At 39.6% G+C, this 17,451-nt stretch overlaps 1 protein-coding gene across 1 annotated transcript in view; it reads left to right on the top strand.

Moving 5' to 3' along the window:
- Positions 1–212: 212 nt before the first annotated feature.
- The window catches only part of hsd17b12b (hydroxysteroid (17-beta) dehydrogenase 12b), a 54,309-nt gene continuing 37,070 nt past the window's right edge, over positions 213–17,451 (top strand). Inside the window, exon 1 of the mRNA XM_062069313.1 lies at positions 213–538. Within this exon, the coding sequence (XP_061925297.1) occupies positions 361–538 (178 nt within the window). The 5' untranslated portion in view covers positions 213–360. The remainder of the gene's footprint in view (positions 539–17,451) is intronic.

Raw genomic sequence — 17,451 nt, forward strand, 5'->3', positions numbered from 1 at the left:
GAGATAAATAAAGTCTGGGATTAGAGTGTAATAAACATAATGTATTACATGATAAACAACATTTCAATGAATTAGAAATACAATTTCTCATCAGCAATACGACACTGATCGGATGTAGTGACCACCATGAACACTGGGTGGCAGTCATGTTTAGATTGCCTAACCTGTAATGTTTTTGTTTTTTTAAATGACAGAAGAAGAAAATTGAGCCAATCACAGCCAAGCTCTGTGGAATGTGACGACAATCGACGCGGAAGTGACGGCCTAAATCCAGGCGCCTGTGTCTGTACTTTGTTCAGGTTTAAGATAGAAGTTGTGTCATTGTCAGAATACACTAATTAAACTGTGTACGTGGCGGCCATGTCGTCCGGTGGAGAAGTAGTGCTTCGGGCCGTGGAGACGCCACTCTTCTGGCTTGGCGCTCTGACAGCGGCCTGGCTGTCAGTGTGCTCCGTGTACCGGCTACTAGCCGGGATCAAGGTGTGGGTGCTGGGCAACGGGCGGCTAGTGTCACCCGCCAAACTGGGCAAGTGGGCAGGTGAGTGTCGTTATTTATTTAATTTATTATTATTTGGTTATGATATAAATGTTTGGGCAAAACATATAAGATCCGAGAAGAACTTCGACATTTCACCTGATAGAACTGCACAACAAAGTAGTACCTCCATTTACGAGCTTAATTGGTTCTGTGACATCAACACTCGTATCTCAAATCAAACGTCTTCCATTGAAATTATTTTGAAATATATTCATATGGTGCTTGCCCCCTTACCTCCCAAAATAGCACAATTTTAACAAATAACATGTCTTTTAACTAGAGATGTCCGATAATTTCGGACTGCCGATATAATCGGTCGATAAATGCTTTAAAATGTAATATCGGAAATTATCGGTATCGGTTTCATAATTATCGGTATCGGTTTCAAAAAGTAAAATTCATGACTTTTTAAAACGCTGCTGTGTACACGGACGTAGGGAGAAGTACAGAGCGCCAATAAACTTTAAAGTCACTGCCTTTGCGTGCCGGCCCAGTCACATAATATCTACAGCTTTTCACACACACATGCGAATGCAAGGCATACTTGGTCAACAGCCATGCAGGTCACACTGAGGGTTGCCGTATAAACAACTTTAACACTGTTACAAATATGCGCCACACTGTGAACCCACACCAAACAAGAACGACCAACACATTTCGGGAGAACATCCGCACCGTAACACAACATGAACACAACAGAACAAATACCCAGAACCCCTTGCAGCACTAACTCTTCCAGGACGTTACAATATACACCCACCGCTACCTCCTACCCCCCCACCTCAACCCAACCCTGCCCACCTTAACCTCCTCATGCTCTCTCAAGGAGAGCATGTCCCAAATTCCAAGCTGCTGTTTTGAGGCATGTTAAAAAAAATAATGCACTTTGTGACTTCAATAATAAATACGGCAGTGCCATGTTGGCATTTTTTTTCCATAACTTGAGTTGATTTATTTTGGAAAACCTTGTTACATTGTTTAATGCATCCAGCGGGGCATCACAACAAAATTAGGCATAATAATGTGTTAATTCCACGACTGTATATATTGGTATCGGTTGATATCGGAATCTGTAATTAAGAGTTGGACAGTATCGGAATATCGGATATCGGCAAAAAAGCCATTATCAGACATCTCTACTTTTAACCCTTGTGTGGTGTTCGGGTCTGTGGGACCCGTTTTCATTTTTTATTAAAAGAAAAAATATACAATTAATAAATTTTTCAAACTGAGACTCACTGACTTTGGCTCATTTTCTGTGAAGAACATATATCATAATACATATTTAATGACCACACACCATACCCCCCCCCCCCCCCCTCCTTCCTACACATTTCTATTACATATAAGATGTCCTGTGTACCACACAGTCACACACACACACACGCACACACACCAGGCCAGGAAGAGGACATAGTGTAGGTACACAGAACATCAGAGGGTCAAATGTGCGAGAAAATGAGAGCATATCGTGTTGACAAACAATGTTGCAACCTTGTGTGGGAACCGCAGGTGCAGAAACACAAAAGAAGAATCCCTGTGTGATGCAGAAACTGGCAGATACATTTTCCGTGCAACGTTCATATTGTTGTTACTCAGCCAGCATTTGTGGGTCTGATGGACCCGTTGCATTTTGTGGCTTTTAATGCCTCACAATCAGACCCACAAACGCTGGCTGAGTAACAACAAGGGTTAAAGCGCAAAACAAATTAAAAAAAATAAAAATACTGTATAAAAGCAATACTATAACATGTACTACTATGTAGATTAATTTGTATCTTTATTACAAAAGCATTTTGAAAGCGTTTAGAAAGGAGACGAAAAAAGACGGACAGTAGTGGTGCAACGTATCAACATTGATCCGTGATCCGTTCGGATCAGTACCTTCGGATCGGCACACACGTGATCCGCGGTTTGATTTATGAAAAAAAAAAAAAAAAAAAAAAAGTTTGCGCATGTTCAGTCCACAAACAGCGTGGTCATGGAGAGCGGAGTAACGGAGGAGCTTGAACGCCCCACGCCATTTAAATCCCATGTATGGGAGCATTTTGGCTTCCCTGTCAAATACAATGATGAAGGAAAGAGGTTAGCGGATAAAACCGTGACTGTGTGTAATCTAGCATGGCCACGCACTTGGAGCGACATCACCCCGGTGTTTCACTGACAGGAGTGAAAGCGAAGGCTGCGCCATTTAAGCAGCCCCTTGTTGCACAATCAGACCGGGCTAAAGCCATCACAAACGCTATCGGTGTGTTTATAGCTGCAGACATGAGGCCATATTCGCTCGTGTAAAACAAGGACTTTAAACACATGCTGAAAGTGCTTGAGCCACGTTACGACATCCCGTCGCGCACCCACTTCAGCGATAAGATTGTGCCAGATCTTTATGAGCAGGAGAAGAAAAAAGTTGTGGATGAACTATCCCGAGCATCATCTGTTGCGCTCATGACAGACGGGTGGACGTCCAGGGGAACTATGTGACGATAAGCGCTCACTTTATCACAGCAGACTGGGAGATGAGAAGACACGCCCCCTCTACGAGAGTTACCTCGCGCAGGTACTGACACAAGCAGTGGAGGAATGGAAGATAAAGATACTAATATCCCAGTCACAACTGATAATGCCAAAAATCAAATAAATGCAGTGAATGAGGCAGGACTGGGACCACAGGTAGGGTGCTTTGCACATGTAGTGAATTTGGCATCACAGAAGGGAATCTCAGTCAATAGGATGGAGCGCCTCCTTGGGAGGATCGGGAAGGTGGTTTCCTACTTCCACCCAAGCACAACAGCTGCTCATGTGCTTAAGACAAAGCAAGAAATGCTTAAGATGACTACTCATAAGCTCATACATGATGTCCCAGCAAGAGGGAACTCCACTTATATGTTGGAGCAGCAGGCAGTTATATACTCTGCATTGACCCACAAGACCCTGAAGAAAAATGTAAAAGACATCATCACCTTGCCTGATGATGATGTGAGAGTGGCAGAGGAGGTCCTCCAGGTGCTTAAACTCCTCAAAACTGTTACATCTCTGCTGAGCACTGAAACTTCACCATCTGTGGCGATGATCCTGCCACTGAAGTGTGGAAGACAGCACCATCATTCAAGATGTCAAGACTGCCATGAGAGAGGACCTGAATCCCAGATACACTTCACCCCCTACTCTACAGGACTACCTTCACAGAGCTACTGCCCTGGATCCCAGGTTCAAGTGCCTGTCTCACATGGACCCTGCCCTAAACCAGAGGACTTACAGTGACCTCACCACTGAGATTGTGAGCAGTCAGGGCACTGAAGACTGTGATGAGGTAAATAAAAATAATATTATTTAATAATTATAAATTTAAATCTAAATAAATTAGTTTTTCCAGTAATAATGGCTTTCATTAAATGTTATTGCCACATTTTTCATGTCTATGAAACATGTTAAAAAGAAGATATTATGCCTTGGATACTTTAAGTTGATTTTATATATTTTAATTTAATAATTTAAAAATGTTGATGAACAAAAAGACAAAACCTCTGTTTATGTCTTCTCTTTTTTCTTTTTTTGCTGATCCGAAAAATGATCCGATCCGTGATTCTGATCCGAGAAACGATCCGAACTGTGAGTTTTTTGAACCGTTGCACCCCTATTGGACAGAGAATCCTTCGTCCTACGTGTGTGTCAATATATTTGAACTGTTAGAAATGAATCAATAAATCATCAATGTTATTATGATTTTTAGTTGCTGATTAAAACTAATTAATTTGATGCCTTTTGATGTCATATTTTTAATGCGGTTTAATTTTTCATTTAGGAAATATGTTACTTAGGGTTGCACACAAAAAAATCTAAAGACATCCGAATCGCGATTCTTTTTCATCCTGATTCTAAATAGATTAACTATTTTTAAGAATATGTTTGTGTCTGAAAAAAAAGTTTTTGAATGTATTTGTATTTTTTATCAATCTATTTTTAAAAATACGTTTTTAGGCCATCACCATGCGACCAGAAGGAGCTTTTCGAACCTGTTACCTGTTTTGAAAAAGGCTCATTGTTATTATTATACCAAATAATACATTGCGATAATCGGTTTAAATCGAGAATCGTGTCGACCGAAACATCACTCCAGTAATCGGAATCGGATCAAATCATGAGGTTCCCAAAGATTCACGCACCTAACGTTATTATAATATACAGTATATCCTAAATGGAAAAATACATCAACATGCATTTTCTTCTGTTGGGATCATCCCAAAACACATGAATGTGCTGCGGTGTTGTGATGGTCCACCGCCTCGCTGCAGAGCAAAGGTGGTACTTATTATCAAATCAACTTTATTTATAAAGCACATTTAAAATTTACCACAGGGGTAGCCAAAGTGCTGTACAATGGGCAGGTTAAAAGATAATACGAGTACCGAGCAAACACAACACAACACAAACAGAACACGATAAAAAATTAATAAATAAAATAAATAAAACATAAAAAACAGGTTCACAGCAGGTGTATTATGGGGCGCCATTGCAGGATGGATATCACTGTGTTAAAAGCCATGGAATAAAAGTACGTTTTTAAGAGAGATTTAAAAACAGGAAGAGAGGAGGTTTGTCTAACACTCAGAGGTAAGGCGTTCCAGACAGGGGTGCAAATTAACACTCGCCAGTCGCCATTTGCGAGCTATTTTTAGCTTTGGCGAGTAAAATATTTGCCTAACTTGCCACGCTGGCGAGTTGAAAAAGTGAGGTTCACAACAGCAATAATGCAGCGCTTACCGGTACCTAAAGCAACACGGAGATCATTATTTTACCAAGCACATATTTGTTGTGATGTCACGTTCGACGTTCCGTAGACTAGTTGCTAAGAGACGGCAGTTAGCTAGCCTAGTAGTTAGCTTAGAGCGCGCACTACAGGGATATCTCTCAGGCGACAGTCACAGAGTGTACCGGTAACGTTACTCGAGTCTTAATAGCTAACAATCATTCTTCCTAGCCTTAAGCCTATAAATCTTATCGTTATGTGGCGCTTCCTGAAACCCATAGCTAAAAAGGCACGGACGGAGGAGGAGGAGGAGGAGGAGGAGGAGGAGGGGGGTCGCGATGCGAATGCTGCGAAACCCAAACCGACCAGCGCTGGAACTGGGGGGAGAAAGTTTCAGACGAAGTGGCTATACGACGATGCAGGGAAAAAACGCGACTGGCTGACTGTCAAGAACAACATCATGTTTTGCACTGTGTGCACAACTTTTGGAAAGGACAAAAAAAGTCTGTTGACCTGTCTGTGACTGACATTAGTGACTCTGACTCTACCTCAGAAGCTGGAGAAGACTACATCAGGCCTGATGTAGTGGAACTATCTGACAGTGACTCTGACGATGACTGAACCCACACAGAACCCGCACACTCAGTCACTCACTCACTCACTATCTGTCTGTATATTTACAGACACCCACCTAGGCTACAGCTCTCACACACCGACACACACTTAGCTCTCTCTCACTTACTCACTCACTCACTCACTCACTCACAATGTCACACACACAAAGCTCTTTCTCTCACACACACACACACGGGGAGGGGCGGTGAAGTTCTGAGACGTTAATTTTTTCTATATATGTTAATCTGATGTTCTTTCATTAATGTTCTTTCATTATTTATATCCAGACAATGTTGGCAACAGATTTAATATTTTTTTCCTATATTTTTTGTAGCAAGCAGTTCACGGTCAATCAGACTTGCATATTACTTTTATTTTATTGAATGCAGATATTTTTTAATGTTTAAATGTAAAAAAATTAATGTAAATATCCAGACAATGTTGAAAAATATTTAACTATTTCTTTATTCTTTGTAGCAATCAATGCACTGTAAAACTTGTATATTACTTAAATTTTATTGAATACAGATCTTTTAAAATCTTATCTGCACTGCATCATGCGTCCTGCTTCTAGTTTCATAGGATAGTAAAAAAAAGAATCTATATACTCTATATACTATACTGTGGCCCCTGGTTGGTTGTAGAATTGGTTTTAATGTGACGTGAACACTTCTACATGGCGGAATACAATGGTAAAGGAAATAGTTTGTTTTGGCATTTGGCGAGTAAAAAATATGGTTGGCGAGTATGTTTTTTCACCTACTAGCCACTTGGCGAGTTGGTCAAAAAGTTAGTTTGCACCCCTGGTTCCAGAGCTAGGGAGCAGCAGCGGCGAAAGCTCTGTCACCTCTAAGCTTCAGCCTTGTGTCACGGACAGTCAGTAGCAGCTGATCTTAGGGATTGGGTGGGGCAGTAAGGCTGAAGGAGGTCGGAGAGATATGTTGGCGCGAGGTTGTTTAGACATTTAAAAACAAATAAAAGGAGTTTAAAGTTGATTCTGTAACGCACAGGGAGCTAGATGTGTGCTGCTAGTTCAACAACATTGCACACTCATTAGAGGGCAAATAACATGAATGTGGATAATGAGTGTTTCCATGGCCTCCGTCAGTACTTGTAGTCGTGGGGACGGCGTGGCGTGGCGGGTAGAGCAGCCGTGCCAGAAACTTGAGGGTTCGCTCCCCGCCTCTTGCCATCCAAATCACTGCCGTTGTGTCGTTGGTCAAGACACTTCACCCTAGCCCCCAGTGTCGCTCACACTGTCGAATGAATGATAGCCGGTGGTTGGAGGGACCCTAGGCACAAATTGGCAGCCACGCTTCCGTCAGTCTACCCCAGGGCAGCTGTGGCTACAAATGTAGCTTACCAGCACCGAAGTGTGAATGTGAGCGCTGGGCAATTATTTTGACTCTGGGGGGGCCAAATTTAAAGAAAAAAATGTGTCTGGGGGCCTGTATATCTGATTTTTAAGAACACTAATACAAAACCTCACAATAATGTCTAATTGAATGCTAAAAACGTTATGACAGACCGCCTTAAAAAACGGGATGGAATTTTAAATGTTTTTACTGAATGAGACACCCAGAATGTACATGAAAATAAAGAATGTGGGATTTACAATATTAACTATGAACGATAAAACACTGAATATTGACAACATATTAAACGTCACACCCCCTCTCGATCGACATATTTTACAATCAAGTGAAACGCAACAACAATGCAACAAACAGCGAAATATGAACGAGAAGGGTAAAAAAACAACAACCCTACTATCCGATATATATCACTAAACTTTAGAACTTTGTTGTAAAAATCTCCTTCCGCGTCTGTCCCTGACACTCGCATTTCAGGCTGGCCTCTCTGGAAACACTCTGTGGAAACGCCCCCCACCCACACTGTTTGGTGCCTCGTCTGAGCTGCTGTGACGTAGATTACCATAGTAACTAGTATATCATGCAAAATCGCTGATTACAACCATTGAAATACTTACGGTAGTTCAAGACTTACGGTCATTTAAAAACATCACTGCACATCATAATTGCAGCTACAGTTTCCATCTTAAAAATCTTAAAAAAAAATATTTAGGAATGTCCGGCAGGCCAGATTGCAAAGCTTAACGGGCCGCATGCGGAACCTGGGCCTTAATTTTTCCAGGTATGATCTAGTTGATAGAAAAGTGCTATATAAATCGAATTCATTATTAGTACACGCAAAAACCTAATTTAAATAAGACTGTCTACACCACTTTTCACTGTATAGTAAAGTACTATGTACATTCAGACCATTTACACGTAGACTTAGTAGATCACACGCAATTTTAAAGTTTGCACGCATGTTATATGGATCTTAGTAGATCAGGCCCTTTGTGCATTTCGATGCGAGTTATATGACATTGTGTATTACCATCAAATACTATTTACTTGAAAGATTAAGAGCTTGCAATGTCCCTCTTACATAATGCACCCTTGTCATAGTTGGGGTTACTCAAGCACAATGTGTCTGCTACATTTTTTTCAACAGTAAACGCAGACAAAAAATGGCTGAGTATTGCCAGCCTTTTTTTTTTTGAGTGTAAACTGTAGTAAACCTTGTGATTGGATTATAGACTCGGGGACGGGGGGAGGAGATTATAAACTCAGATTGAATGCTACCCATCTGCCAAGTGTACGTGTATGGTGGTTTGAGTGACCTCTGGTGCTGTCAAACATCAGACATGGGGAAAATTGGATGTTGAAGCACACGCAATAAGAGTCCAAAGTTCCACCAATAAACGCAAACAAATCCAGAATCCCGTCCTTCTAATTTACACGAGTGGAAAAAAATATTATCCACATACGGAAAGGTATTGAGGATAGGATATACTTTATTTATCCCACAATGGGGAAATTATGTGGTTGCAGTGCAGATACAAAAAGTCCACACCAAATAAGGTAAAAAACACATGAAAGAAAGAGGGAAACATCAAAGAACACAAAGGACATTTAAGACTATGGAGGTTAATTGGTCTTTATTATGAAAGCTTTTTTTGACACTAAATTGATATAACTAAATGTTTTGCATTTGAATTTTAAAAACTTTTTTTTTTACATCAAATAATGCTGACATTTTCATTAAAAATATGTTAGAAAAATGTGTTAAAAAATTCATTGTAAAAAAAATTCAGTGTTTAAAAATTCAGTGTAAAAAAATTCAGTGCTGAAAAATTTAGTGTAGAAAAATTGACTGCTCTAGTCAATTAAGACTAAAGCAATCGATTCTATCTCAGAACCAGGTAATGAGCTGTCAAGTTCGAAGTAAAGTTTTTCAGCACTGAATTTTTAAACACTGAATTTTCAATCTCAGGATGTAATGGTAAACGGTATAATGTTAAACCACGGTAAAATTCTCGACTGTTAGTAATACCGTTTAAGTTTTTAATAAAAGAAAAACTGTCATTTAATAATGTTTGAGGCAACAATGCTCACTTTCTGGAAACGGAGTCACAGCAGCGCTGGCGCATGCACACTAGCGTCCATAAAGTGCTATCTTGCACAATTTTTGCATTTATTTTATTTATTCATGTTACCGGGATTTTTCTGCCATATTACTTTGTTTATAATGCTTGTGTTGCTTTCATGTGCACATTCAATTTATACTGTTTTTTTTTTTTTTTTACAATGTTTCTTCTACAAATAAAATCATTTTGGATTAATTTTTTCCTAATTCGACTTGGTTAAAAGTTTTCAGTTTAAGTACTTTTTGAAAATTTTGAGCACATTTAGAAATACCACGATAACAATCATAACTGAAACAGAAATGTTTATACCGTGACATATTTTAAACACTTTTTTAAACACTAAATTTTTATACACTGAATATATATACCCTAGATTTTTCAAAACTGAATTTTTCAACACTAAAATTTTCACAACTGAATTTTTACACACTGAATTTTTGAACACACGCATATTGCTAACACATTTTTTTTCAAAGAAATTGTAGCATAATTTTCTGTAAAAAAAAAATAAAAAATCAGTTCACAAAGTTCAAAAGCAAAAAATTCAAGTTACATTAATTCAGTGTCAAAAAAAAGCTTTCATAATAAAGACACACGTTAACCTTCATAAAAGACACTAAGAGTATGAGCAATGATAAATACATACACATACGATTGCGCCATGTGTAGACAAACAACAAAACACCACAAAAACACAATTTCAACACCCGCATACTGTAGTTCAATCTACTGTATTTTTCGGACTACAAAGCGCACTTAAAATCCTTTCATTTTCTCAAAAATTGACGGTCCGCCTTATAACCCGGTGCGCCTAATGTACGGAATAATTCTAGTTGTGCTTACCGACCTCGAAGCAATTTTATTTGGTACATGGTGTAATAAGTGTGATCAGTAGATGGTAGTCACACATAAGAGATATGTGTAGAATGCAATTTGATGCCAGTTAACAACACCAAAACCTTAAATGTTCCATTGAAAATAAAGAATATTGCACACAGCACTCAAAAATCTGTCAAACTGTTTTAGTATGACTTTTAAGCCGCACCGCTTGATGGATTGTCGGCCCATTACGGCTACCGTAGTCAGAGATACAAGTATTACTACAGCGTGTGTATAAGGACCGCAAAATGGCACCCATTAACAGACATTATCTGGCGTTTTGTTTCACAATATTATGCAAAACCAACTTTTCTTACCTTCTGGTACCTGCTGATGTGTATTTGGGATCTGCGTAAGTCCCAAAAATTTGCGCAAGTCTGCCACTGTAGTCCGTGCCGATACTGTAGTCGATGAGCTACTTCTTTTCACTATTTTGTTGTTATGGGACATTCATGCCATTTCTAATATAAAGTAGCATAAAGTTCTAACTTATATCTCGCTATGGAAGCGCTAAAAACTACCAGTAGTAGTGGGTTTACATTTTTCACCCACGGAACTTTATTTATTAGAGCGTTCCGGTCAGACGGTTTTTCACGGGACACATTTCTGGCGTTGTTGCACTAGTGAGCCACGGATGAGAAGATGCTGCTCCGTCGTTGATTTAAGTAAAGACCCGCCCATGCTAACAGTTCGAATAGACCCGCTCATCTGCAGTGCGCCCTATGGTCCAGAAAATACGGTACTCCCGTTGGGTGGGCAAATGCCCCACTTGGACCCAATGCAAGCTGACTGTAACAGCAACAACATGAATCAGACTGAAATGCACAGGGCCATGTGGCACCCCTCTCCAGTGGTGTTGACATTTCTCACTGTGCTTTTGTGTACTACCGCAAACATGCTAACAAACCGCCAAAGTGTGATCAAAACACCACCTCTTGGCGAAGCAATAAGAGTGAGTTTAATGTAATCACTCATCTATTTGGAGCAGTCACATTAGTCTGCTGGAGAAGCCGATGCGTTTGAGAGTGTGAGCTGAAGTCTCCTTTCATCTTTTTGTGCTCGGCTAAAAATAGAAACGCATCAGATCTTTTTTTGAACATTTCTGATTACGCATGCAGGGCAATTCAGGATACGCAGTGAAGCAAAGGAGCCCGTTAGCCTCGTTCGCTTCTCTCATTCACAAACTTTGCCTGACTCAAGTGGATGTGATTGAGCGGACAGCCTCATTATGTAACAGGACTTGAGCCATTCATAAATGAGGCACCGGATCCTTGGGGTTCTGGTTCACCGCTTTAACTATTTTCTGTGTGTATAAGAGTGGTTGTGACAGTATAACTCCATGGACGTTGTGTTATATTGAATGATACTAACGTGACGTCAACTTATCAAGGCCAAGATTTATTAATAATTATAACGTTCTGTGATATTATAAAAGGGTATTTTACTTTTTTTATTTAATTTGTTATTTTTGTGTTTTTTTTAATTGTTTTATTTTAAATGTACAAACATGTAAACTTTATAACGTGAGTCTTTTTTTTATCATAATATTATGACTTTATTCCCAAAATATCTTGACAAAATTGTTGTAATCATTAAATATGGATGTAATGATAAACAGTATTATTGATAACCGCGGTAAACCCTCTGAAGATTCGTATTACTATTTTAAATTAATATTATTGGAAAAACGGCACTTGGATAAACTCTTGGACAACTAGCACTAGCTCGCTAGCTTGTTTAAAGGCTAACAATAATACAAAACACTTTAACGTCTATCAACATTAAGAAACGACATACCACAAACTAAACTTGTATAAATAACGTTATTAAAAAAACATGAAGCTTTCGACAACATAATGTGAACTCGCGTGGTGTCACATAAACCAGACGTAAAGCAAAAGAAACACTTAATTTACCTTTTATTTAAAAAAAAGCATTCTAAAACTTGTACAAATTAAAATGGAAAAAAATAAACATTTAGACACTCAAATAAAAATATGGCCCTTAAGAATCGTGAACAATATTTAATGTTCCCTGTATAATGTTTCAATTTATTATAGTTTTTTGTTAATTTTTTAAATAAAACTTGGTCAAAAGATTTCAGTGTGTATAAGTACGTTACAGGCAGATTCAACAATACTGTGATGATAGTAACGTAATAATTTTGGTCACAATAGCTGTGGTATGAACATTTCCTAAAAAGTTTCAACTTTATTCTTAGTTTTGTTTCTCATTATATGACAGCTTAAAGATATTTTTACTAGGTAAACTATATAATTCTAAATATTTTGTCCTCATACTACTTTATTCTTGTAAAATACATTTTTTTGTAGGATTATCACTTTTTATTTATTAATTTTTTATAATATTATGACTTTATCCTCAAGTTTTGACTTATTTTGCAGTTTTTTTTGTTTAATTGTATTTTTAAAATGTGCCGTGGGTCTATAAAAAACTACCGTATTTTTCGGACTATAAGGCGCACTTAAAATCCTTTCATTTTCTCAAAAATCGACAGTTCGTCTTATAACCCGGTGCGCCGAATGTACGGCATAATTCTGGTTGTGCTTACCTCAAAGCAATTTTATTTGTTACATGGTGTAATGATAAGTGTGACCAGTAGATGGTAGTTATACATAAGAGATACGTGTAGACTGCAGTAAACAACACCAAAACTTTAAATGTTCCATTGAGAATATAGAACATCAAAAATATGTCAAAATGTTTTTAGTATGACTTCAGTAAGCTACGTAGCCGCACCGCTTGATGGGTTGTTGGCGCATTAAACATACGAGTATTATTATGGGCCGCACAATGGCACCTATTAGCAGACATATTACCTGCCGTTTTGTTTTGCAATATTATTGCAAACCAACTTTTCTTACCTTCTGGTACCTGCTGATGTGTATTAGGGATTTGCACAAGTCCTGAAAATGTCCACGCGTCCGCAATTGTAGTCCCTGCGGACACCATAGTCATAAGCTTCTTTTTCTCTACTTTCTTATGTGGCATTCATCTTCCGCTGTTGCCATTTCTAATATAAAGTAGCGTTAAGTTCTTACTTATATCTGTCAGTAGACTAGCTATCAAAGGACTAAAAACTGTAATGGGTTTACATTATTCACCCACGGAACTTTAGTTATTAGGCGTTGATGTTGCTTTATTGAGCCACGGATGAGGAGATGCTGCTCCGTTATTGATTTAAGTAAAGTCTGAATATCATTAAAAAAGTTAGCTCCATTGTTTGACACTTCTTCCACTCCCGTCCTTGCACGCTACACCGCTACAACAAAGATGACGGGGAGATGACGCTGTCGAAGGTGAGCCACGTAAATAAGACCGCCCACAAAGCGGCACATCCTGATGAGACGCTCCGAAAGTTACTTGAAAATGGTCTCTAAAACATAATCTATGCAACACTTTCACCAAGGAACCACCATTACATGTTATGTGGACCACAAGATAGTGTTTTAAATTTAGAAAAAAGTCATAATATGACCCCTTTAAAGGCCTACTGAAACCCACTACTACCGACCACGCAGTCTGATAGTTTATACATCAATGATGAAATCTTAACATTATAACACATGCCAATACGGCCGGGTTAACTTATAAAGTGACATTTTAAATTTGCAGCTAAACTTCCGGTTCGAAACGCCTCTGAGGATGACGTATGCGCGTGACGTAGACCGGCGAACACGGGTATGCCTTCCACATTGAAGCCAATACGAAAAAGCTCTGTTTTCATTTCATAATTCCACAGTATTCTGGACATCTGTGTTCGTGAATCTGTTTCAATCATGTTCATTGCATTATGAAGAAGGAAGCTGAGCAAGCAAAGAAGAAAGTTGTCGGTGCGAAATGGACGTATTTTTCGAACGTAGTCAGCCACAACAGTACACAGCCGGCGCTTCTTTGTTTACATTCCCGAAAGATGCAGTCAAGATGGAAGAACTCGGATAACAGAGACTCTAACCAGGAGGACTTTTGACTTCGATACACAGACGCCTGTAGAGAACTGGGACAACACAGACTCTTACCAGGATTACTTTGATTTGGATGACAAAGACGCAGACGTGCTACTGTGAGTATGCAGCTTTGGCTTCTAAACATTTGATAGCTTGACCGTATGTGCGCAACTTTTTTTTGCGTATGTACGTAACTTTTTTAAAATATATAAGCTTTATGAACCTTGGGTTAGGTGAACGGTCTTTTGGGCTGAGTGATTGTGTGTGTTGATCAGGTGTTTGAATTGTATTGGCGTGTTCTATGGATCTAGGAGCTAGCATAGGAGCTAGGAGCTAGCATAACACGTACCGTACCGTACGTGCGCGTCACGTACGTAACTTTTTAAAAATATATAAGCTTTATGAACCTTGGGTTAGGTGAACGGTCTTTTGGGCTGAGTGATTGTGTGTGTTGATCAGGTGTTTGAATTGTATTGGCGTGTTCTCTGGAGCTAGGAGCTAGCATAGGAGCTAGCATAACACGTACCGTACCGTACGTGCGCGTCACGTACGTAACTTTTTAAAAATATATAAGCTTTATGAACCTTGGGTTAGGTGAACGGTCTTTTGGGCTGAGTGATTGTGTGTGTTGATCAGGTGTTTGAATTGTATTGGCGTGTTCTATGGAGCTAGGAGCTAGCATAGGAGCTAGCATAACACGTACCGTACCGTACGTGCGCGTCACGTACGTAACTTTTTAAAAATATATAAGCTTTATGAACCTGGGGTTAGGTGAACGGTCTTTTGGGCTGAGTGATTGTGTGTGTTGATCAGGTGTTTGAATTGTATTGGCGTGTTCTATGGAGCTAGGAGCTAGCAGAGGAGCTAGGAGCTAGCATAACAAACACGCGGGTGTTTTTATGCAGGATTAATTTGTGGCATGTTAAATATAAGCCTGGTTGTGTTGTGGCTAATAGAGTATATATATGTCTTGTGTTTATTTACTGTTGTAGTCATTCCCAGCTGAATATCAGGTCACCCCCGGCTCTCACAGCATCTTCCCTATCTGAATAGCTTCAACTCCCCACTAGTCCTTCACTTGCACTTTACTCATCCACAAATCTTTCATCCTCGCTCAAATTAATGGGGAAATTGTCGCTTTCTCGGTCCTAATCTCTCTCACTTCATGCGGCCATCATTGTAAACAATAGGGAACTTTGCGTATATGTTCAACTGACTACGTCACGCTACTGCCGGTAGGGGCAAGCCTTTTTTTTATCAGATACCAAAAGTTGCAATCTTTATCGTCGTTGTTCTATACTAAATCCTTTCAGCAAAAATATGGCAATATCGCGAAATGATCAAGTATGACACATAGAATAGATCTGCTATCCCCGTTTAAATAAAAAAAAATCATTTTAGTAGGCCTTTAATGCGCCTTATAATCCGGTGCGCCTTTTGTATGAGAAAGGACCTGAGTAGACACGCTCATCGGCATTGCGCCTTATAATCCGGTGTGCCCTTTGGTCCGAAAAATACGGTAATTGCGGGCTGCACTTTGGACACCCTTGATCTAAGACTACATCATCCATCCATCCATCTTCTACCGCTTATTCCCTTCAGGGTCGCGGGGGGCGCTGGAGCCTATCTCAGCTACAATCGGGCGGAACATCATGACTTGTACTAAAACATGCATATTTTCTGTCATCATTTATCACTGGAGTGCGAGTTACCTTTGCCACACTGACACACCCAATAACAAGAGTCCACAAGGTGCTTTCACCTGTGGACCAGGACATACGCACCTCCCATTTCTGTAAAGACAATTTGAAATAGCACTGCTGCTCAACACAAGTAAACATTTAGCATCTTTTGACACAGTAACATTTTAGCTGGTCAAACTTGTGTTGCTTAATTTTGTTTTGTACAACATATCTGCTGTAGTTGTGGTATGTTGTGCGACAGGCCTCGTCATTGTTTGGGATGGTGTCATTTGTGCATGGGCGCAGAGCTTGTGTAGTCACAGTGCTGCGTTTGTCTTTGGAAAAGAGCAGTACAATACAATGCTTGTTTTTTTACTAAATCTTTGTCACATTGATTGTTTTAAGATAATAACTACATGATTTGTCCTGAATTGTTTTGCTGCAGGTTTTAAAGAATGTACAAGAGTACTGACTAGAGATGTTCCGATCAGGATTGTATGCTGATACTGATCATCAATGAGTGAGATCAGCGGATGCCAATACTGACCGATACTGGTTACATGGATTAACTTTTTTCAATTTAACTCTACAGAGGGTTATTGACAGTTAAACAATATCAAGACAATATGTAAACTAGCTCTTTATTTTATTACATACAATTGTTTGATCAAAACAAATTTAATAGTACACAATAACTTAACAAAATTAAAAAAATACTTATACTGCTCATTTAATCCTTTTGATTTTTGCCCTCAAGGTCCTCTTGTGTCCTATGAATTATTTGAATGTGTAAACATTAACAAAGTAAAACAAAAGATTTTGAGAAAAAAAAAAAAATATAATCACTCTAGTATTGATCATATACTTATATTACCCTTGCTGTCGACACCACCAAATTATGGATTGATCCGCCCCCCTCTTATTTGTCGTGCACTGACTGTGACAATGCTGACACACCATCCATTTTTCTACCGCCTGTCCCTTTTGGGGTCGCGGGGGGTGCTGGAGCCTATCTCAGCTGCATTCGGGCGGAAGGCGGAATACACCCTGGACAAGTCGCCACCTCATCGCAGGGCCAACACAGATAGACAGACAACATTCACACTCACATTCCCCCCTTTGGGGCCAATTTAGTGTTGCCACTCAACGTATCCCCAGGTGCATGTCTTTGGAGGTGGGAGGAAGCCGGAGTACCCGGAGAGAACCCACGCAGTCACGGGGAGAACGTGCAAACTCCACACAGAAAGATCCCGAGCCCGGGATTGAACTCAGGACTACTCAGCCACCAGCAGTTGTTAAATTATTCTCTCTCTTGACCAACCCTATTGAAATCGTGGCCCATGGGCCACATCCGGCCCGCCAAAGCTTTTAATTTGACCCGCAGAACATCACCCAAATAGGCTTTATGAAACCATTCCAACTAAGGTTGCTCATTTATGCAGTACTCCTGCCACCCCACAGAGGGCAACAGCGAGGCATATGTGTCACTTTAAAGCAAGAAGACTACTTATTCAACCCTAAAAAAA

The sequence above is a fragment of the Entelurus aequoreus genome, linkage group LG02, assembly GCF_033978785.1.
Source record: "Entelurus aequoreus isolate RoL-2023_Sb linkage group LG02, RoL_Eaeq_v1.1, whole genome shotgun sequence".
NCBI lineage: Eukaryota > Metazoa > Chordata > Actinopteri > Syngnathiformes > Syngnathidae > Entelurus > Entelurus aequoreus.